The sequence below is a fragment of the Podarcis filfolensis genome (assembly GCF_964270895.1).
Source record: "Podarcis filfolensis genome assembly, chromosome: 10".
Taxonomy (NCBI): Eukaryota; Metazoa; Chordata; class Lepidosauria; order Squamata; family Lacertidae; genus Podarcis; species Podarcis filfolensis.
The window spans coordinates 61,313,079-61,337,719 of NC_139612.1; the positions used below are offsets into that span (position 1 = coordinate 61,313,079).

General features: G+C 41.0%; 1 protein-coding gene across 41 annotated transcripts in view; it reads left to right on the forward strand.

The window, feature by feature from the left end:
* The window catches only part of PLEKHA5 (pleckstrin homology domain containing A5), a 178,776-nt gene that overhangs the window by 81,179 nt on the left and 72,956 nt on the right, over nucleotides 1–24,641 (forward strand). For 35 of the 41 annotated variants that reach the window (XR_014538737.1, XR_014538738.1, XR_014538739.1 and 32 more), the window contains one exon: nucleotides 23,764–23,847. Coding sequence is in view for 29 of the 41 variants with exons in the window: in XM_083572556.1 (XP_083428682.1) it covers nucleotides 23,764–23,847 (84 nt within the window). In the remaining 12 variants the exon portion in view is untranslated. Of the gene's footprint in view, nucleotides 1–574; nucleotides 719–1,342; nucleotides 1,561–23,763; nucleotides 23,848–24,641 lie in introns of those variants that run through there. The other 6 variants (XM_083572554.1, XM_083572568.1, XM_083572565.1 and 3 more) reach the window with 5 other exon arrangements.

Consider the following 24,641-nt stretch of genomic DNA (forward strand, 5'->3'; position numbering starts at 1 on the left):
TCAAATTCTGCTTAAGATCAAACACTGGTAGGCATTAGCCATGGCCAGTTGGCAGCAGCATTGCTTCTGGGTACCAGTTGCTGGAAACTGCAGGAAGGACAAGTGGGCTTGTGCTCAGGTCCTGCTTATGGGTTTCCCACAGGCATCTGGTTGGCCATGGTGGGAACAGGATGCTGGACTAGATGGGCCATTGGCCTCATCCAGTGGGGCTCTTCTTATGCCAAGGCTTGTGCCAATGTACTCCTTAGCTGGGAAAATTTGCACCAGACACAGGAGAGAGCACATAATATTTCAACTTGCCCGTGATCCCTTAACTGGTAAAGAAGCTGATTGTGTTCTGCTCCAGTCCTGATTGAGGCTTTCATTATGTGAGGGTGTGTAAGTGTTTTTGTGTTCATGTTTATAGACAGCACAGTCTCATTTGTGCTTCTTGTCGCTTGCCATTTCTTTTGTTACAAAAGCTTTTCTTCCCCAGTGTGTTTCTGCCATTCCTTGAAAGTAACAAAATAGGCTTACAAAGGCTAGAACATGTTGATAAGAATGCATATTTCTTTCCTTGCACAATGGAAATTCTGTCTTCAAAACAGTAAAGCAGGGTGAACTGCCAGCAGTCATGGAGATGAAGTTTTTTATTTTATTTTGCAATAACATAAACACTTGGGACAAATGTTGTTTAGTCAAAGTTGCTTGACAAATATACTATTCTGTCATCATAGGGGTGAGATGGTATTTCATTCTTTATCCCTTTTAAATCTTGGTCACCTGCAAAAGTTGTGATTATGCGTGCCTGTTCTTCAGAAGCAAATTTTAAGAACAGACTATAAAAACAGATCTGTTGGAAGTATATTGGATCTAATCCATTAAAAACTGAGCCGATCAGAAGTGTTGATGTGAGAGCAATTATAGTATTGGGAGATTTACTAACTTGCTAAATTCAAGTGTTAAGTTCTTAGCTTTTTGAGGAGGAAATAAGCATTAAGAGATCAGGAATCGGTTTCTCATTTTCTCCAAGCAAGCAAGGAATAGCATGTTTGTAAGGAGCAAAGCACAAGACCTGGATCACTCTGGGGGTGCTTTAATTCATGGATACCAAAACACCACTTTCTCTAAGTGATCTTACAGCTAAAATCCAACCATATGAGGGTGAATAAAATAATCTGCGGTTTAGAATGGATGTTTCATGGGGTCTAAGCTAAATGTAATTGGGGCCTTTGCTGGGAAAAGGAAATGGGGAATGTTTGTCTTGGGTGAAGTGTGTGTGTGTGTGTGTGTGTGTGTGTGTGTTCGTGTTCAGAATGCCTCTTGTTACACAACAGTGTTTTACTTGAGAGAACAGTGCTGATGATTCTGAGGTTCAGTAATTTTTCAGAAGCAGTGTGACATCACTCTTGTATCGGTTTTCTAGCTAGCAACTCTCAGAGCCAGGATGCTTTTTCTTGGTGGCAGGGCTGTGCACAGCTCATTGGGGAGCAGCTTCAAGACAAAAGGGTTGTGCCTCGTATTTTTCCAAGTGCTGTTTGCATTGAGGCTTTGGTGAAGAATGAATTTCTCTGAAGGCTGGTAAGTGATTGTGTATTTTCTTTTACAAGTGGATAATTTCTTTTGGTAAACTAAGCCACTTTTAAACATGCACAGTTAAAGTACATTTGCTTCACATTAGATTTGGAGAAAGAGCATGTGGGTTTGTTTTTTTGGTAAGCTTTACTCATCTAATTTCCATTATCATTAATTGTGCATAACAGGAAAGATTTTATTTTAAAAAAACACAGCTGTGTGGTTGTTAAAAATATTGCAAGCTGGAAAATAAATTGCATGCTGCATGTAAAATAAATAAATAAAATTTTGAAATAGCTTAGACATAAGCAAGTTTAGAAAACAAACTCGTCAGATTCCTTTCTTTGTCCTGTTTATAGGTTGAGGAAGAGAAAAGTGATAAAACACTTAAAAGTTCCATAGAAATTATTAATGGGGACTTCAACATTTTCTGTAGATTGTCCAGTTCATGGCTGCTGTTCTGCATTGAAGAATTCAAATGGAAAGGGCAGGGAATTCTGTTTTGGCAATATGCATTGTGAAGCTGTTGTTGGAATTGATTCTGTGAATGTTACTTGAAAAGCAGGGCATATCTTCCTCCATTTAAGTAGTGAAGAAAATGATATTTGTTCTAAGTGAAGGCATAGAATCAATACAACTGTGGAAGTTGGGGATGTTAAGACTCTTCAGAAGATCTTGCATCAGCCCCTATCCATCTAACCGAGGAGCTTATGTCATCCATAACAGATGCTTGTTTATTTTTACAACGCATAGAGAGGCTTTGGTTTCTCTCTCTTACTTATTTTTAAAATTGTGCATATGTTTAGAATCTCTTTCTAAAATTTCAAGTTTAGTTTTTGAGCTGCAGTGCTAGTGTTTTATCACTTGCCTGAAGCAATTAGCATAGCAATCATTAATGTTAAATAACTTTCTTTTTTTACCTATCTAGAGGTTGTGATGCAAGGAAAATACTGCTCATGGAAATTGAATATGCACTTTTGAATGAGAAATGTCCACACAATGGTCTGATTTGTGGGCATTAAAGATCAGGATTGCATGTATGAACTTGCGTTCCATTTATAAACTGCTCTCTTCCCCCTTGTATCACTGAAAAGATCAGAAACATTGCATTTTTTACTAGCGAGAAAAATCTTTGTGAGAGAGGTAGCTTTTAATTATAATCACCAGAGCAGTTGTTCATTCAAAATCCTACCATGTCAAATCTGGTTTTTGTGCAGATAAAGTTCTACAATTATTTATGAACATATAAATAGATATCACCTATAGTGAATCCTTGAATTTATTACAATAAGGATGTTAGGACTTCATGGATATATATAATATTAAGCCTTTCTAATCCAACTTTTCTGGGGTTCCTGTAGTGTAAAGCCCCTAATCTCGGCAAATGATAGATATCTATTTCTGGCAGGGGAGAGGCTGTGCCTGGAATTCAGATGGATTGATTTAGTCTATTTTTGTACCAAGCAGCTCTTTGCTCTCAAAGCTAGAATAGAGTCATTATTTTCTAAAAATGCTTTTACTTCATTTTGCAGTATGTAATAAACAAGAACTGTTACAAACACCTTGACTGTCTTTGTATTATTCACAATTAAGAGCATTCAGGCTATCATGAATGGAAGGAAAACACATTGTCACACAATACAGATAACATACAAGACTATACTGTAATCAAGGAGATCTCTCCAAAGTACACCAAGACCTAAGTTGCTATTTGGTACAATAACACTTTTTTTGTTTTTATTTTTGGTACTGTAAACTCTGAGGATGGTATTCAACTAAATCGAAGAGCAGACTTAAATGGGTCTGTTCAGACTAAGATTTTTTGAATACCACCCAGAATACTGAAAGTTCTTCTGTAGCAGGAACTTCATGAAATTCTGTAATTTATTTATTTTTAAAATACATTAAGTCACTTGTTGTCTTAGCACTTTCTTTGGCTTCTTGGAATGCCTTACTTCATGCTTAGTATTATACTTGAATATATGGATTGTTTTAGCCTAGCCCAGTAAGGCTTCTAACAGAAACGTTTTCCATAGGATGGTCAGGTCTTTGTGATGCTTAGCTCCTATGGATGATGAAATGTTTCTGTAGGGACAAGGGCAATTCTGTAGCAGCTTGGGTGCCATGGTGGTTGGTTTTGGAAAGGGGATAAGTAGTTGGCTGGGGTCTAGAGCTCCCTTGTAAGGCACTTCCACTCATGTAAGATGGTTCCCCAAATTTCTACCAGTTGCCCCCTCCAGTTACAGTCATTCACAACATACCCCATACCATTCTATACCCCCTCAACCTTTAGGAACAGTTTTCTTGGGGGGAGGGCATGGGACTGGAGAGGCAGAAAAGCCCTATTTTGCAAGTTCTGTTTGCATATCTCTTGAATTATTGATTATGTTTAGAAGTCAGGATATCAAGGATGTAATTTTCAAACATCACTTGAATTCAAGCTGTGATAAAGAACATTAAGCCAAGGATGTCCTCGTTTGTTCATTTAAGTATTACATGAGTAGATCATTGTTGTTTTTAAGCAACAATGTAAGTAAACGAGCACATTTCTCCATTCCTAATTCAGGGGCAAGCAGTATGTCTCGCTTAGGAATCTAGGAAGCTGTCCTACATCAAGTCAGCCCCTTGGTCCATATCAATTAGTATTGTCCATACTGACTAGCAGCAGTATATTCAGAGCTATTTAACATTGGTATGTTTGAAATGGTCTATTTTATTCAATATAGCCAAGCATTCTCTAACTGGGTTCAAAAGTTTATTGTATTGAAGAATCTTGGGGTATGTAAATGCAATTACCTAATATCCTTATCTTCATAACAACTCTGTGAGGTAGATTAGGCTGAAAGTTGCAAAGTGACACCCTTCACCTTCATGGCCACCCAGGGATTTGAACCCAGGGACACCTATCCAAGATCAGCACTATGCAGAACACCACACTGACTAACCATAACATTCTTATTTTTTATTATACATGCAATAAAGGGATAAGTGCATCATCTGCATGGGGGGGTGGGGAAATCTCTCTTAAATTGATCCCATCTGGGAAGATGGACTGTATTCCACCCTGCACTTTTATCAAACATGTATGCCTCTGTCAAATCAGTGCAGCTGTATTTGCAATATCCTGGTGCAAATAATTTATGTTTATTGTGAGTGAACTATCCAAGTCCACTTGGGTAGCTACAGCTATCTGCCATTGTAACCTCAGAAGTAAGTTATAAGCCAGTAGTTGATCTACCTATTAGTAAGTAGCCTTGGTCCTTCGAGCATACAGTTAGCTCTTTCATATCTCCCACTGGCAGAACAGTGACAATGGAGCTCATCAGTCAACACCTGAAGATTATACTTACTGTAGCAATGCTTATAATGTAGGTGGTAGTGAAACACCTGAGCTATAAATGTTCATAGAGAGAAGTGTTGGCATGTCCTGAGCTACTTAATTCCAAGGGTTACACTGCCGCAGACGTTACAATGAGTAGAATGACAGGTGGTTATTCAGAATTTAGTTTGAAGGACCACAACGTGTGAAAGCGGAAATTGAATTGTATGAATTATGTAGATTTGAGAAACTACACATATAACTTAGCCCAAATCCATAAAATGTTTAAGCTTTGTCTAATAACTAGAGTTGAGCTGAAATAGTTTTTGGCTTTCTGCTTACTTTTATTATTGTTGAACGCCCTCAGTGTTCCTGTGCACTTTTTATTACCCTCTAGAAATATTTGTCTTATTTTCATCCAAGATTTGGACACTAGAAAGTGTGCACAACACAACCCCAAAAGGGTTTTATTGGGGGTGGGGATTAGGCTCCAGGGTGCTACGCTATTCCCCAGAGGGCAGCCCAGAGAAGCTCAGGAGCCCTGGGAGTCATGGAGCTGTGTAATTCCTGAGTTTACTTAACCTGATTGGAGAGAACCACCCCAGCCGAACTGAACTGAAGTTTTGGTAGTGTCCCTTACTTTTATACTCTGTGGGGTGGAGCTGTGGACCAGGCCTAAGAGCAGTGAAAACACTGGGAATTTGAGTGCAAAAATTGCTGACAAACTTTCATGCCAAAGGAGGGGCACATCGAACCATGCATATACTCCTCTTTCCTTGAACTTGTAAAATGGTAACCAAAGTATGAGCAGAAATTATGGTGAACTATAGAAAAGAATGGCTAATTAGAGGCTAAAATAGATCTTTCCCAACTAGTCAGGGAAATATGGCCTAAACAAATTGGGAACCCTGAACAGATCTCAAGATCTGTCAGCATTTATATATTGGTTAAAAGATGAGTTTACAATCTAGAACTGTTTGTTGTGAATTGCCTTGTAGTACCCGAATACAACTTTATTGTGATGAGAATAAATCATGAGTGGTAATTACTGTTGCTGCTGAAATATTTGATGCTCTGCAAGAACAGATTTCAGTCATAAATTCCAAGAAAAGAAAAGAAAAACACATGCAGCCTATAATCTTAAAGGAGAAGAATGAGAATGAAGTTCACTCGTTTTCTGAAGCTGTTTCAGATTTTCTGTGGGAGTGAGTGCTTGTGCGTATATTAGTCTAGTGGCAAAGGAGAAGTGAGTAATGCAGCATATGGCAAGATGCAATTAATTTGAACAGTTACATGCAAATTACTAATTACTTGGTATTCAGTTAAAAAAGAAATTTTAGCAGAAAATAAGTCAGCATTCAGTTAACAGATCAGTTTTCATTACACAGTGCATATAATCATTATTAGAGAAAGAATAGTGAAACACAAGACCAACAAGCTCTATATCACACCCATGTAATGTTTTAGGTGCATTTTTGATAAAAGGATACTGCTCTGGACATTTTTATTTCCAAATAATGACACTTTTTCCATTCCAAATGTATACTAGTGTAAGCGGTGTTTCCATGTTCTCTGGCACTCGTCATGGTCCTCCGTGCGCTGGTAGCGGTTTAGTCATGTTGGCCCCGTGACCTGGAAAGCTGTCTGTGGATAAAGGCTGGCTCCCCCTGCCTGAAGCAAGATGAGTGCCACACCCCGTAGTCGCCTTTGACTGGACTTAACCTTTCAGGGGTCCTTTACCTTTTAACCCCCCCTTTTTTTACTAGGCTTGTACCAAAGCACCTTGATTGGGACAGAAAGGTGGGGAGGGTGACACTGATTCAAGGTGACTAAATTGACAGCTGAAATCAGAGATTTGTTTCTTTTTGTGGACGAAAAAGCAACAGTGCTTTGGCAGTGCAGATCATTGCATTTTTTAGTGCTGATTCCACCCCCACCCCCCTTGCTGGTTCCAGCTTCTTAAAAGTCATCTCCCAGGAAAAATCTACCCTGTTGCCTTAATGGTCCTTTGTGATGGTGGGAATTTCTCCCACCAGTCATTTCCAGGGGTGCAGTCTTCATTGCAAGTCAACAAAGGCTGTGTGCGTCCTCATGATTAGCTTAAAAGAGGATTAAACAAATTCACAGAGGATAAGGCTATCAGTGGCTACTAGCCTTGATGGCTGTGTTCTGCTTTCACTGTTGGGAACAGTTTGCTTCTGGATACTAGTTAGTTATGGGAGGGGAGGTTGTAGCCTCCGCCTGCCCCTGCATGATAAGGGTATGCTGTTAAAGGGACCGGGGGCTTGGTTCCTTTCTGAAGCCTGGGTGTAGGCTAGGGTCATGGCACAACCCCAACGGGGACCTGCGGGATGCCCTGGTTTCACATATGTCATTGGGCTCCCCCATCTGGTGGTTTACCCTTAGTAGACTCCCTGCAGACGGGCAGGAGTCAAGATATAGCCTGGATTCACCCAATGCCTAAGCCAAACCGCTCACCTCTGTAACCAATAAAGTTGTGGCCTATTTTACCCCATTAACCTAAAATATTTGTGTTTGTGTGCTTATTACCTAAGGGAAATGTGGGGCCCGGGGTCTCAGCACGCAACTAGTTACTGGAAACTATAGGAGGGGAAAGTGCTGTTGTTCTCAGGTCCTGCTTGCAGGCTTTCCATGGGTTTCTCATTGGCCACTGTGTGAGCAGGATGCTGGACTCGATGGGCCACTTGTCTGATCCAGAAGCGCTCTGCACATATTTTTACCTTATATAAAATCAGGTGTGCATATTTACATAATTTATGCATGTCTCAGAACTTTGATTTTGTTTTGTTTTTTAGTGCTGAGCATATGATGCACTCCTTCAAGATTGCTTACACATAATATTCATGGGTTCAGTTGAAAATGTGAGAATCAGCTTTGAGTATTGATAACTTCCAGCAGTCCATTTGGTTAGCATGCTGTATTTCATACCCAAACCTCTAAACTGTGTTACCCAACATGGTGTCCTCCAGATGTTCTGAGAAATAGCTCCCACCATCCCTAGCCAGCATGGCCAAAGCTCTCATCCATGAATTTGTGATGAGTAGGGGAGAGATTGGAATAGCTGCAACATCAGCTTGCCCCTCTGGTCACACTCCTTGTGCATGCATTGCAGCCCCTTTCATGAAGTCTACTTAAGTGTCAAGTAAATGATCTTGCTTAGTGTCCTTGATATGTAAAAACAGAAACCAAACAAATCATTAATTTTATAATTGCTCCCATTTCTCTCTCTAAAAAAATGTAGTGCAAAAGGCATTTGAGCTACATTATTAGAGGTTTAGAATGATGCTTCTATTTTCTTTTATTATAAACATACATTTTAATTTTTATAGCAAGCAATTCATATGAAAGCTTGTTCAAGAAATACATGAATTAAAACTTGAAAATTAGATTTAAACGAAACTTCTTTTATTGGTGATTTTGCAAGCTAGTAGAAATGTATTGCAATTATTCAGGCTTGGAATTTGGTTTAGAAGCTCAAATTCTATATCCCTTCTTCTCTTTGTGTCCATATATTTTTGCAAAGTAATGAATTCTGTAATTGCTATCTTCAGTGCTGGTTCCTATTTTGGTAAATACATGGTATACATTCTTATTATAAAATACTTGGAATGGCATGGTGCAGTTAAAGGTTTACAGATGTGGGGGGCCATGCATATGTGGAATTGTGAAAACACAGAATGTTTAAACACTTGCTGCTGGCAGGAATACCAATCTCTCTGGGTTTCAGTTTACTGTTACTACAGTACTTTGGCTGGGGAATAAGAGGCTGATGTGCGCCATATGAAGTCATCTAAAGTCTTAATAGTGCTCTGAACTAGCCCTAAAAACTAGATAGATGTTGTAATTTTGAAGCAAACTTTTAAAGTAAGATTTAAGTTTAAGAATTCTTTAAAAATGAGTAATGACTTGTTACCTGGATGACCTTATAATAAGCAACTTTTAGGCAGCTTTCCTTGACAATTCAGTCTCTTGAAATACCTGAGTGAATCTAAGTGATTCTGAACTCGTAGCAGTTAATCTCCCATCTGGGTTATGTCTGCCATTTTCCTTCCTTTCCCCTTTTGGATCTTGTTGGCAGAGCAGTATGGGAACTGGCTTTTAGGAACTAGAAGAGAGGTTAAATCTAGTATCATTTCTTCTGGAGTCACCATGATGAAATTATTTGTTTACATCAGTAATTGCAGTTATTAGCTAATTAATTTTCCCACGCATGTATATTTGTGAAATGAAAGTAAAGAAAGACGTATTTTCACATACAGTGGTACCTTGGTTTATGAACTTAATCCGTTCCGGAAGTCCGTTCTTAAACCAAAGTGTTCTTAAACCAAGGCGTGCTTTCCCATAGCAGGGGGGGACTCAATTTACAAATGGAACACACCCAACAGGAAGCGGAATATGGCTTCCAATGCAAAGTTCTGCTTCCAAGGAAAAGTTCACAAACCAAAACACCTACTTCTGGGTTTGCAGCGTTCTTAAACCAAGGTGCCACTGTAAATTGCTTTCTCTCTCTTTGTAGAGTGATTCAAAATACAAATTAAGTAGTGGAATGTGTTGCTTTCCATAGGTTAGTAGTGGAAAGGATTAATAATCTAAGATGTGCTAGATAATTTCTCAACATTACAAATGCTTGCAGTAACTTGTGTTAGTTTTCTTTCCTGTCCTATCCTCAATGGTACTTTGTTAGAGCTCTTTTAAATTCATTTTGTATGTTTTTAGTTTATTAAGAGCCCAATCTCAGTAGGGCGATAGATGTGAAAACCAATGCCAATTTATTTAGTAAAATTTATGCCAATTTATTTAGTAAAATTTATACAAATTGTATAATTGATTTTGTAAAAAATCTCAAAACCATTGCAAATGCTGGAGAACTGTTATATAGAGAGAACAGAAAAATCAGGCTACGTATGAATTGCATTTCCACTGAAGTAGTACATCTAAAAATTAATGTAATTCCTGTCTCATTAATGAATAAAACAGTGCAACATTTTCACTTTGGCTGAGAAAATGTGACCTTCTGTGACTAACATATTGCTGCTGATGTAGAGTGGATGAGTCTGCACTAATGCTGGCAGATTTTCAAGTAATTAACAAACTGTTGAGTTTCTAGCAAACACTCCTCTATTAAAGAGATCCTGAGATACAGAATATACTGTTTTTCAGTTTGCTTCTGGTCTGAGCAAACAAGGGTGTAATCTATCACACCTTCCCAAAACAAGGATGAAAATACAGTAAGCTGGAGAGTAAACTATGCTGAATTTTTTAATTTAACATTGTTGGCCAATCATGGTAAAGAGAGTATTTTCAGAGACAGATGATGTTGATCTGCTTAGCCAGTGAAAGAAATACTGAAGATTGTTTTTTGGTTTTTTGTATGTTTTGAGACTGAGAAAGCTATATTCCAAAAGAGGTTGCAAGTGGATCCAAAAACAGTTGCACTATTTATAACGTTAATTAGTTGACTTTAGATTTTATTATGTAAACCAACTGTGTTCTTCTGTTTGTGTGATAAAACAGACATCATAAGGAAAGGCTAATAAAAGATTTTTTTCTTAAATGCCTCTCAGATTTCAAAAACATTTTTTTATTAAAAATGTTACTGTCCCAAGGAATGTATTTCTCAAATTTGCACTGTGCTGGTTATAGTCCCTAGGAAGATTACTAGGAACAAGGATTGGAATATATGTTTGTTTAGTCGTGTTCAACTCCATTTATAGCAGGTAAGTAAGTAGTCCTGAGTGCATTTAGAACGGTAATGTCCCTTAATATTCTGAAAAGAGTTGTCATCATGAATCAAATTTAAGCACCCCCTCCTCCAGTTAAATAAGGCAGAAGATACCTTTGCTCCTTACTTCCCCAACTTGAACTGCTCAGTGTTATTGCTAGCCATTACTAAACAGCTGCTTCATGCCACTTCCAATGTGGGTGAATTTCAGTGGGAAGTGAAGTGATTTGTGCAAGAGCCAGATGGTCTCTTACAAGCTTAAAACAATTATCCCTTGGCATCATCCAGAGAATGAGGCAAGGCCTGAAATTATTTGAGTTTGGGACAATGTAGAGCATGTGTCCACAAGCCAAACAAAGCTTCCATCTAAGAATATAAATTCAGTTTTGCCAATCACCATGACCCTCCAAAAGCAGAATTTAGAAACCCATCTAAGTAAGAATTAGTAATTCAGGTTCTCTGTTTAGTAGCTGATTAAGATCTTGATTATTCACTGAAGCCAAATGGTACTTAACCTTTTGGAACAGCTGCAGTAATAGCAAAGGGTCAACAGACAGTTGGGCTCATGTTTGCTTTTTACTGCTCTGCTGTGGTTCCAGGTATTCACATTGTGAGAGTCATTTTCTCATTAAAAACCCATAATTCAGACTAAATTTTATAACATGATTCGTCCTGCTTATTTTCAAAGATGTTCAAGGAACTAAGAAATTGGTTGCCAAACTATGTACTTCCACAGTCCTTAAAGTTGGACAGCCTGCCTTATTTTCTTACATCTCAAGATGCCTTTGAGAGGCACCACACAATGTTCTGAGATACATTTTTTAAGGCATCATTGACATTGGAATATCTCCAGTCTTATTAATAGTTGACATGGATAAACTGAGCAGATCATTTTAAAAATGTAGCCCCAATTTTAAGATATGTGATGTATTCACTTTAACACTAGCTATGAATGCTCAACAATGACTGAATGACTGATACATTAATGGATTACATTGTACTTCAAAGCAGGCACTTACATTAAAGCAGTAATTGTTGCAATGCCCTTTTATTATAGTTGTCATGTGTGCTGCATTCAGGTTCTTCTTTCAGGCTTCCCATACATATCTTATTGGCCACTGCTCATAAAATGCTGGACTAGATGGTTTTTTGGCCTGATTGAGCAGAGCTTTTCTTTTTTTCCTTACTGGCTGGCATGCATGAGTGTTCTTCCAGACCTCCTTCCCTAGCTTCCCATCAGTCTTAGCCAGCATGGCTAATTTTTAGAGTAGTCCAACAACATCTGAAGAGACACAGGTTCCCCAGCCTCTGATCTATAACGCTTAGTTGCATTGCAATAAGCCATAAGTCATATGTATGGAAATACCAGAGACAGACCACTTTATTGTTGGCAACTCTTTCTATTGTCATTTAAAGGAATTTCTATAATGCCTGTGAGGATCTATTCATTAAAGTCCATTTTAAAAGTATTACTTTCATAGCCTCACAGTTGCAAAGATACCAATGAGAACTCACTTTAAAACACCCAGCTATGTACATAAAATGTCAGCAAACCTCTTGAGCAGTCTTTGCTGAAACAACCTTGATCAATCCGTATTCTACAGCACCGAGGGCCTTCTGGCAGTTCCCTCACTGCGAGAAGCAAAGTTATAGGGAACCAGGCAGAGGGCCTTCTTGGTAGCATCACCCGCCCTGTTGGACACCCTCCCACCAGATGTCAAAGGAAAAAACAACTGCCAGACTTTTAGAAGACATCTGAAAGCAGCGTTGTTTAGGGAAGCTTTTAATATCTGAAGGACTACTGTATTTTAATATTTTGTTGGAAGCCGCCCAGAGTGGCAGGGGAAACCCAGCCAGATGGGTGGGGTATAAATTATTATTATTATTATTATTATTATTATTATTATTATTATTATTCAACATCTAGAGCAGGGGTTGGCAAGGCTTACTGGGCAAGGGCCGGATCACTCCTGCGGAGATCCTTTGTGGGCCAGACAGGCGGAGTGCGATGCCGGAAATCGCGTCTGCCTAGATGCCCAAAATCGTGCCTGCACAGAAGCGATTTTCGGTGTCTGGGCATGCACAGAAGCAATTTACGGCGCCATGGACGTGCGCAGATGCGATTTATGGTATCTGGGCATGTGCAGAAGCGATTTCTGGAAGAGAGTCCCCGTGTCGCACTGCGCCAGTTTAGCGCGGGGACTCACCGAGCGGGCAGCTCGGTTCAGGGGCAGCTCATGGGATGGTTAAGCGACCCTCATGGGCCGCTTCCAGCCCATGGGCCTTAGGTTGCCGACCTCTGATCTAGAGAGCCCACAGGTTCCTCACTACTGTTATGGCAGATTTACATTATCATTTTTCATGCAATCAGCCAATCACATCAACTGTCTCTATTGAAAAATGTCATTTAGAAGACAAATAGAATGGAAAAGTTAATAATAGATATAACAAATTGGAAAAAAGAATAAGTTGAATAAAAAGGCATGGAAAATGGAAACCAAAGAAGGGCAGGGGAAAGTCAAGGGATTCTGAGAATTCTAAATGTAAAGGTGATTGATAGGTTTAAACTGAAACTTGTTATGTAAACTTTAATAGTAAAATATTTTTTAAAGAGAAGAAAGAAAAATGTCATTTAGCATCAGCGATAAACCGTTTCTGGTTTGTTTTCCTAATTAAATCAATTATGTGTGTCACCACTGACCTCTCCTTCCCTGAATCTTGAGACACTTGCAGAGAACTCAAGAAAAGTTGGTTTGATTGTCTTTATTTTTGGCCTTTTCAGAAGATAGCTAGCTAGCTGGTGTGGCTACTTCCTGCAAAAGCCCAATAGGAAGAGATGGAAGCTACTTGTCTCTTTCTCTATGGCAGGGACCACCACTGGAAGCCAGTAGGCACATTCGGTATTTTGAAAATGTCATGCACACCAGTCACAAAATGGCTTCCATGGGGGCATGGCATAACACAAAGCAACTGTCATATCTAAAACAATGGAAAAAGACAGAGGACAATGAAGTGGTGTGGGTGTGACCCCTCCCCCATCCACTTCCCCTTTCAATGTGGGGAAGGGCATCAACATCAGCCACAGTGGCACTCACTCACAGAGATAAGCTTTTTTCAGAATCCATGAGAGGGGAGTGTCCAATCTTGACATCTAGTGAAATGTGGACATTTTTAAAGGTGTGTGTGTTCAGCACAGAAGAGACTGAGCCAATGCCAATAGGAACTGACCAGGGAGCAAACAGTCTTTCATGCATTGTGGATTTTTGAGGGAATATTGAGTGGGGGGAACCTTTCACAAACATTGTAGGAGGTACAAGTGGGCACACTGGCACATATGAACACTGTTTTGGCATCCCTTGCTCTACAGGAAGAGAACGGACTTGTTATTCTTTCCTCTGTTTCTCTTCCTCTGCATTGGGTTGTTGCAAGAACCTGAAGCAAACATGGCAAGGAGGGAATATGCAGGAAATAAGCCTCCTTTCATTTCTTCCCGATTCTCTATGCAGGAAAAAATGGGAGGGGAATAAGACACTTCTTCATAGTTCAGAACAGGAATGTGGTTACCTCTCCCTTCCTGTTAGGTTGACTCTTTCTGTAAAAGCTGACCTAACATAGCATCTTCCTGGAGAACGGGGATGAAAGGGAAAGCAATTTAGCAATTTTAGGGAATTCAGCAATTTGAAGGAAGCATAAAGTGCTCATCAAAGAGGAGAGGGACCATCAGGTTTATCAAACTGTGTCTGGGATAATGTGTGATGATACAAAATCTGTCTGGTTCTTGCAGTTGGAGAAAGACTGTAAAGATGCATGCAGCCCTGGTGTGAATTTGTATTTCTCCAGGGGAGCTTGGTCATTCATATTCCTCCCAATGGGAAAGGAAGATTTTTGCCAGACATCACACACTGATGTGTGAATAAATTATTGTCTGGTGATGAATTTGCACATGTAAACTGCTCTTGAGGGCTTATATGTGATGTTGTTGTAAAGACATGTATGAAGTATCCTATCTACCTAAACAAATAAATACTAGATTTTTTTCAAGGTCTGGCAAATATACTGCAGTAAAATAAGCAAGTGATCAGCCCTACATTGAGAGAGAACTTATTGATAAGATTGCAGTCTCCTATCCATTTTCGTGGGAATAAGCCCTATTAAATTCAGTGGGACTTACCGTATTTTTCGCACGATTGGACGCACCGGACCATAGGACGCACCTAGTTTTCAGGGGGGAAATCAAGGAAAAAATATGATTCCCCCCCCCAGCTCTGGGAGCAGTAGACAGGCTGCACGCAGCCTGTGCGCTACTCCAAGACCTTCTCCCTGCTTTTGCGGGAGGTGGCGGAATTCCCCCACCTCCCGCAAAAGCCCACAGGAGCCCCGCGTGACTCCTGCGGGCTTTTCGACCAGGAGGGAGAAGGGACTGAAACTGCCAGTCAGTCCCTTCTCCCTCCTTGGGGAAAAGCCCCCAAGAGCCGCTCGCTCTTTAAAGGCTGCGTGGCTCCTGCGGGCTTTTCTAGGAGGTGGGGGAATTCCTAGAAAAGCCAGCAAAGCCGCGGAGCTCCTTTAAAGAGTGCAGGGCTTTTGCCTGCTTTTGCGGGAGGTGGGGGAATTCCCCCATCTCCCGCAAAAGCCCGCAGGAGGGAGAAGGGACGGACTCGGCCAGTCAGTCCCTTCTCCCTCCTTGGGGAAAAGCCCCCAAGAGCTGTGCGCTCTTTAAAGGCTGCACGGCTCTTGCAGGCTTTTCTGCGAGGTGGGGGAATTCCCCCACCTCCTAGAAAAGCCAGCAAAGCCGCGGAGCTCCTTTAAAGAGCGCAGGGCTTTTGCCTGCTTTTGCGGGAGGTGGGGGAATTCCCCCATCTCCCCCAAAAGCCCACAGGAGGGTTGGAGAGTAGCGGGAAGGCGTCGCACGCCTTCCCGCTGCCCCCCAATCTCTGGGGCTGGCGATGGGGGAAGCGCTGCTTTCCCCACCGCCAGCCTCCAACCCGGGTTGGAGAGTAGCGGGAAGGCATCGCTGCCTTCCCGCTGCCCCCCAATCTCTGGGGCTGGCGATGGGGGAAGCGCTGCTTTCCCCACCGCCAGCCTCCAACCCGGGTTGGAGAGTAGCGGGAAGGCATCGCTGCCTTCCCGCTGCCCCCCAATCTCTGGGGCTGGCGATGGGGGAAGCGCTGCTTTCCCTACCGCCAGCCTCCAACACGGGTTGGAGAGTAGTGGGAAGGCATCGCTGCCTTCCCGCTGCCCCCCAATCTCTGGGGCTGGCGATGGGGGAAGCGCTGCTTTCCCCACCGACAGCCTCCAACCCGGGTTGGAGAGTAGCGGGAAGGCATCGCTACTCCTTCCCGCTGCCCCCCAATCTCTGGGGCTGGCGATGGGGGAAGCGCTGCTTTCCCCACCGCCAGCCTCCAACCCGGGTTGGAGAGTAGCGGGAAGGCATCGCTGCCTTCCCGCTGCCCCCCAATCTCTGGGGCTGGCGATGGGGGAAGCGCTGCTTTCCCCACCGCCAGCCTCAAACCCGGGTTGGAGAGTAGGGGGAAGGCGTCGCACGCCTTCCCGCTGCCCCCCAATCTCTGGGGCTGGCGATGGGGAAAGCGCTGCTTTCCCCACCGCCAGCCTCAAACCCGGGTTGGAGAGTAGCGGGAAGGCGTCGCTCGCCTTCCTGCTGCCCCCCGATCTCTGGGGCTGGCGATGGGGGAAGCGCTGCTTTCCCCACCGCCAGCCTCAAAGAGCAGACTCTCCTGGCTTCAGCGGAAGCAACGCAAAGCCTCCGGAGCGCAGGCTTCGGAGGCTTTGCCTTGCTATCGCTGAAGCCAGGGTGCCTGCATTCGCTCCATAGGACGCACACACATTTCCCCTTCATTTTTGGAGGGGAAAAAGTGCGTCCTATAGAGCGAAAAATACGGTACTTCTGAAGTAGAGATGTATAGAATAGTGCTGTAAAGCATATATGCCTAAATATGCTCTTGGGTATCTTAGAAAAGAAACATTTAGAATTATTCAGTAGTAGATAGATTGCTCTTCCTGTAATTATACAGTGTGATGTTCTGAGTATAGCATTAGGTCAATTATTGCATTGTAGGCTGTGATGCATTTACTTTTCATTCCTGGTAAAAGGTTGTAAATTTGAAATAATTTAGTTTGGAAGGTAACACCCCCCCCCATCAGCTTCAAGGAAACACTTAACATATAAATAAAAATATATTGGGACACACTTCCAAGTTGATTGTGTTCTTTTTTATGTCTCTTAACAGCGTTGAATTAGTTGTTATTTGTATTGAACTAGGTGCTTGTCAAGCTTATCTTAGTGTTTGAAAATCTATCATCTTCTAATATTTCCAGTGATAAATGTTATCTATAAGTGTATGTTATCTATAAGCAATTCATAATTATATTTTAGTGAATGTTGGAAATATTTACTAAGAGGCTGTTTATGGTTCACCTTTTATTCCTATATCAGGTTTACTGCTTGGGAGTTCTTAGCAAAGAGGCATATAAGAGGCTGCTGGGAATAACAGGCAGAATGGGAGAATAAATAGTGGTTCATTTAGATAAAATGGTTAACCCTGAACAAGATGTTGCAGGTGTGCAGTGTGCTGTTGAGAAACAATGTTGGGTATCTGAGAAAATTATATATGTGGTATTGTTTTTATGTGTGGAATTTTGCTTTCCTATCATTTCCTGGGATGGTTGAATGGGTTGTTCTTGTATAAACCAGAAATTCCCTACCATGTTGTTGAAATATTTTAGTATAAAGCCTGTACATGAGTAGAAATGATTTGCGTCGGTTCATTATTTCCCTCCTTTCCCCCTTCCCACCAGACCTTGTCCTTGCCCTAATGCAAGTTTACACACACACACACACACACAGAGAGAGAGAGAGAGAGAGAGAGAGAGAGAGAATATAGGTGTTTGATATATTGGATAGTTTTGTAGCAATCTTTCTGTTTTGAGGGACCCTTGTGCTAGACGTTCAGAGATATGTGTCTGGGGTGACATTTCAGCACACAGTACTCTTCCTTATGTGTCTACACAGGTGTTTTGTTAAGGATTGCCCAAACTTTGTATTCCAAGTCTTACATTTGTTGTTAAGCATTTGGCAAACTGGTCCCTTGAATGAAGAAGTAAGCCTAACAAGATCAAATGGCAAGCTGCCACTTCCTTAGATTATATTCCTCAATTCTCTCCAGCAAATTGGGAATCTATTATCATGGGTGTGCATGTGAAATTGTGTGGGAGCCAGAGAGATGATTAATGTGGATTTCAAAACTTGATGTTCAACAGCTAAAATGAGTACCTTTGTGTGAGAATTCAATTACTTTGGTATTCCTTATAATGTTCTTTTGTTACCTTTCTAGTTAAGCATTCTAATTGGGGAGCCTGATAGTAATCCATGTTCCAGGAAAACCTTTCCTGCACAAAGCTTTCAAACTGTTTTCTTAAATAGATTAATTGGGGGAAAAGTTCATATGTTCAGCTGAATGCAAATGCTTACATATGCAATGTGGAGGGACATTTTCTGGAAAATGGAAGGAGCTTGTGCAGCCACAGACCACATCCTTACTGGTAGTAGATATGAATATATTATATTACATTTTTTCCCTGTCTTCAAGCAATATTTTATTAGCTTTCATCTATTGTATTTGTCTTATTGAAAAAGAAACATTGGGACAAAGAACAAAAATAACAAGAAATTTTGCTGACTTCTTACTCCTTAAGGAATGGAAAGTTTGGTGTGCTGGGGTTTGGTTGTGTTGGCTCCTCTTGACTCTCCCTTCTTAATTTTAGGCCTCACATTCCTAATGAATTTGTAAATGGAGGAGGGCTGCAGTTGTGTATTTATTATTATATGAAATTTCTGTAAAAACAGTGAAATGTCTTTGTGGTATTTAAACTAACATACAATTTAGTTCTGGAGTAAATGTGGAGGGGAATATAAAATGTAGCGAGTATTGCAAGATTAATAGAAAATACTTTTGAAAAAATTATCCTTGTTTTCTTAATGAAAATTATACTTAAACTCATTAAGCATATGGAGGTATCCAGTTGTAGCCTGTGGAATGCAGAAGTCTTTGGTCTGATCTAGCAGAGCTGTACTTGAGCTTTAAGGATTAACCCTCCAAGCTGCCGAATATCCCCAGGCACCCTTTTGCTTTACTGTATCACCTTTAGGTGAATGGCTGCCATGCAGTTACTTATATGGAATAAGTGAAGCATTGAACTTGGGGATATTGTTAAAGTGAGAGCAAGTTGCCCAGGCCTTGCGTTCAGGGTTCACACCTGAGGAGTGCAATGTGTATTTCCCTAAGGACTAAGGATCAAAAAGAACAGTAGAGCACCTGCTTTGCATACAGAAGATCCCAGGTTCAATTTCTGGCATGGCCGGGTAGGACTGGGAATGTCCCTGACTGACACAAGGGAGAACTGCTGCCAGCCAGTATAGACAGTGGTACCTCAGGTTAAGTACTTAATTCGTTCCGGAGGTCCGTACTTAACCTGAAACTGTTCTTAACCTGAAGCACCACTTTAGCTAATGGGGCCTCCTGCTGCCGTGCCGCTGGAGCACGATTTCTGTTCTCATCCTGAAGCAAAGTTCTTAACCTGAAGCACTATTTCTGGGTTAGCGGAGTCTGTAACCTGAAGCGTATGTAACCTGAAACGTATGTAACCCGAGGTACCACTGTACTGAGATAGATGGTGGTCTCTCTTAGTGCAAGGCGGTTTCCCATATTCGTGTGTTATATAGGTGCAGCTGCAAGGAATTTGGACTTCAGTGTCTTGTGCTAAAATGCAATATTGAGTCAGTAGCCTCATAACTAAGAGCCTGCCGGTGAAAGGATTTATGATGTGAGCTGTCACTTAGTTTCTGGTGAAGACATGTCTTAGTCAGCTATGCATTTTTGAAGGCTTCATGTGCCTGTGTGTGTGAGTGAAGTGCACCACTTACATATTGATTTGTGGCAGAATAGTCTTGCATACCAATTAAATACCTTGGAGGATTCTGGAGTTTTGGATCTATGATCGTATTTTTGAGAGCTTGCCTTCTGTTCTTAACTTGTTCATGCTACCAAATATTTTATGTAATGACCTTCGATAACGAAAAATATAAAAATGCATCTCTACATTCATTTATCTCTTGGGTTCTTTAATTCTTCATGTTGATGATATATGAGTTTACTAAAAGAAAGCTGTTTAGCCCAGGGAATGGTAGTCTTAAGTGGGTTTCATATATTTTAAAAGGGTATATAGAAATGAGAGAATAAATGCTTACTTTTTAGAAGAGGGAATTCTAAACTTGCTTTGAATTCTAGGCAGGTAGAATTAATTAGCCTGCAAGAGAACCTTCTAGAATTATGTGCTGTGCAATGAAGCACAGAATTGGGCTGCAGTTCACCTAACAGAGGAAGCAAGGTGTGTCGGAAGGCTTTTGAATTATTTTTCTTAGGAAGCTTTAGGAATGTCTGTCTAGAATAAGAGCACAGTGGAAAGTGGAATTGCAGTTTTGAGTTGTGCAAGTGGAACACGAATATTCAAATCAAAAGCTAATTGGTTACTGTTAATTAGTGAAGTGATTGCCTCTGTAGCCTTACAGTGAAGTTCTTTGTGGGTCACTGAGTTATATAGTTAACTATAGGTACTCAGATAGAGAGTGTTGTTTTCAATATTGATTTCACCAGTATAGATTCTGGATATAAACAAATGCCTTTTATGCTGTGAATATGAGAATTGTGTGCTGACATTTCTGCACTGCTGAAAAACTGTTTGAATACATACACTAAAAGAGTGAAAGAAATTCAGCTTTCAGGGAACCAAAATAACCCTGTATGCACACCCAAACATGTATTTTTAAAAAGCAGTTTTACTGAGTGATTTGGATCAATATTTGAATCAATCAGCATGCATTAACATATGCCCTTGAAATGCCCTTGAACTGAATGTGTCAGACTTTGCATCTGAGTACGTCTTTGGGCCCAAATCTGACATATAACCTATCACATGTTTACTTAGGAATCCTACCCAGTTCAGCAGGGCTTCCTTACAAGTACCTATGCATATGATTGCAATCTTCTACTCTGAACTGTAACATGCGTTGGCTGTTTTCTCAGAGAGAGATGCATGTTTGTCTGTGTGTTCAGCATCTGCCTCATAGGTGGATAACATGACAGCATTCATTCATCCTGTAGGCACTGTGTTGTAATTGTACCCACTTCCTGTCTTGTGATGTGACAGTATTCCACCATGCAAAATGGGTGAAGCTTTTCTGGCTTCACAGTGGCCTGAAGTGAACACATCAGCAAGTTTCTCCACATTAAGGGCCTTTTTCTTCCATTGTTTTAAATTGGAACTTTGTTTTTGAAAAGCCTCCTTCCATGGTTTTTAAGGCAGCTTACAGTAGACAATAATGCAGACAAAATTACAATAAAACAGGGAAATCACCCTCTTTGCAACTGAGAAAAATCTGTGCATTCCACATTTATCCTTCAATGTTGAGGAAAATGTGGCAGTACATAACAGTTGATCATAAAGAAAGCGGGTTTTCTAAGAACAATTTCTCTTACCTTTGGTTTGTGTTTGCAATATAATCTCCCCTTTCCTTAAAAATCTACTTGCTCTTACACACACACACACACACACACACACACACACCCCTCTGCACCTCTTTTAAAATGATGTTGTCAAGATGTAGCACAGAAGCTACTGTTCCCAACAGTAAGCACAGGCTGTCATCCCAGTCTTCTTCTGGCAGTGGGTGTATTCATGGCTGTCATGCAACTAATGCTTTGACTTGTCATGTTTCTGCTTTCAACTGTGTGCAGACTTCAGAAGGCAGGACTGCTGTTGAATTCTGGAACAGTGAGGTTAAATGAGCATAACAGCAAACACCTAGGGTTACCTTCCAGCACCCAGGCATGAATGAGGAAAGTGGGGACAAACTAGTGCTGTACCAGAAATGGAAAATTCAAATAGCACCCCCTCCTAATTAGCACGCCACATGGTAATATATTTAGGACAGCTTTCATTCATTTCAGTGGAAGTTACACTGGATAATGTCTTAGATGATTTTACTCTATGGGACAGATCTGCCTGTCTTCTATTCTCTTGCCATTTATGTCATGCAAAATCTGTGGCTACCTTGCCTTGTGTCATGGTTGGGTCACCTGCATGTGAAAGAGACCCTGATTTCCCACAATCCTATTTGTGGTGTTGAAATTTCTGAATTATTCCATCCTAGAAGAACCATAGTGAAAGGAACCATTCTGTATGGAAAGAATATGCTGCTCTTTATTCCTGATGCATACTGAAGGTAACTCTTTACAAGAGATAAGATTTAATAAATTTCAAATAAGTGAAAATTGGACCAATATATGAACCACATCCATATTGCTCTAGACTAGAAGACTATGTGTTTTTACAAGTTAAGGATTTTACAGATTTTAATCCTAGGAATTGACTAAATTTCTGTTCCCCTCTATTAAGAAAAAACGTACATACACACACAACCAAATTGAACAATTTCCACATAAATCATAATAAGATCTAAAAATATACAAAAATATATATCAATAAAAGCAGCATCCCAAAAAAAGACACAATATCCTAATCCAATATTCTGTCCAGCAGCCTCAGCTTTTGTAGCTGGAGTCAGTCAGGGCTCTGCCCTCCCAGGCCAGGGTGCAGGTCTTTCAAGACTCACAGCCAAGATACTCAGATATACTCAGGATGCAGAAGCAGTTTCCCAAAATAAACTTCATCAGGCATTAAATGTAAACACATGACAATTGTGATTGTTAGCCAAGTTCAGTGCCAGGGCTGATGTCGCCCCATTTTTTATGTATCATAGGCATTGTGGGAACCTTTAAATCACTGAACATTGCCTTTCTGCATAAGGGATGTAAGTTCTAAAAGAGACTGATTGTTCACCCCTTTGCATTTATTATAAGTGGTATTTATCATGCTTCTTGCCAAGGAACAAAGCTTTTAATTTTGTACTGTAGGTTTTTGTGTGGAACGGGACTTATGATTAGAGCATGACTGTGTGAAATTGCAAAGTGATTAAGATCTAAAGAGTTTTAACAAAAGTACCAACCAGGGAATTGCTAGGATTATCTTGATGAAGGTAAGTCTCCAGGGGTTTTTGAAGGTGAGCAGCATATAAAATGCAGATTTTTATTTAAATGACTAAGCCTGAATAGTGTGGCAGAAAAGTTGGTGATACACAATCATAGTGCCATGTACCGCAGGAGTGGGGGAGCAGCAAGATAGGGACCTCTTTCTCCCTGTGCACTGGCATGCTTGCCATAATTTGAGCTAGCATTTCACATGAACAAGGGCATTGTAAGCAATCCTGGCAAGGTAGGCTGATTGTTATCTACCTGTTTCCAGTAAGGAGGCTGAAAAGGTGTGACACACAACGAATCCATGGCCAGGATGAGAATTGAACCAGGGCCTTAAAGTTAATACACTTTCTTAACCACTGTGCTCTGCCAGCTCTACCAGTGTTATCCGGGTTTCTGTGCTTCTTTATTACAGATATTTTTGTTTTGTGCTTGCTGGCACACACACATTTAATACATGCATATATTCTTTTCCCCTCTGAAGTATGTATGTATATAAACAGGAACTGGCTTCTGCCATACAAATCTGAATAGGGGATGTATTCATGAGGAATATGATGGCAAACTAACTGTCTTCTCATTCTTCTTTCAAGATCCCCCCCTTTAATTCTGTAATGATATCTGCCCTCCCCCCAAGATGTGCCTTTACTTTTCATGTAGCCCAGAGTGTAGTCCATCAAAACTTGTGTTGATAGCCACTGCTCACACTGCTTATATTCATTCATGGGTTAAAACATTAGTCTGCAACCTTAAAAAAATAAACTTCTAACTATATCCAGGCTTAATGTGGATAGAGAGGGAATGCTTACCACAAATGTTCTATGCTAAGCTCTAAAGGATTGCCAAACGCTTGAGTTTAAAAATAAAAATATCCTGCCTCAAGTATCATCAGTTGTTGTTACTGTATCACTGTGAGAAGCTGCACGTATGCACTAATTAATGCCATAATGAATCTGCCTGCCTGCTGTCTTGGAATTTTGCAGTTGTGCTTAGAAAAGAGTAATGTGCTTATATATTTCCTCTACTTTGTCTCCCCACAGTCACAATGAACGAAAAGTGACTTGCAAGCATCCAGTCACAGGGCAGCCATCGCAGGACAACTGCATTTTTGTTGTGAATGAACAGTAAGTGATTGTTTTGCTCAATGAATACAGAATTTAACAGTTATTCACATTAGTGTGGAACTGCCAGTCAGTTGACCAGTCAAATATTGTCAATTGACTGGCCAGATGACTGCATGTTATTTTTCAAACATTCCAAGTAGCCAAGAATGCCCTTATGTAGGTCAGTCTGTCTTTTATATTACATAATGTCCATAATGTCATGACCTCATAGCAAAAGAAAGACTGAATACTTCCTTGCTTTCCCTGCTTTTAGGAAGTGGTCCACAGACATGCATATGTGCACATCATAACAGTTGGGTAAAAATTTTATACTAGGCACAAGATACATTTCTACTAAATTAATGTTTTAAGTTGACTTATTTTAATTGTTGAATGTTTTCTGTATACCGTATTTTTCGCCCTATAGGACGCACTTTTTCCCCTCCAAAGATGAAGGGGAAATCTGGGTGCGTCCTATGGGGCGAATGCAGGCTTTCGCTGAAGCTTGGAGAGCGAGAGGGGTCGGTGCGCACCGACCCCTCTCACTCTCCAGGCTTCAGGAAGACATCCGCAGCCTAGGCAGCCCTGCGGGAGTTCCCGCAGGGCTGTCTAGGCTGCGGATAGTAGCCTGCTTCCCGGAGCGCCGGGCACACTGACAGCAGAGCGCCCGGCGCTTCGGGAACAAATCCGCAGCCTAGGCAGCCCTGTGGGAGGTCCCGCAGGGATGTCTAGGCTGCGGATAGCAGCCTGCTTCCCGGAGCGTCGGGCGCCCTGAAAGCAGAGCGCCCGGCGCTTCGGGAACACATCCGCAGCGT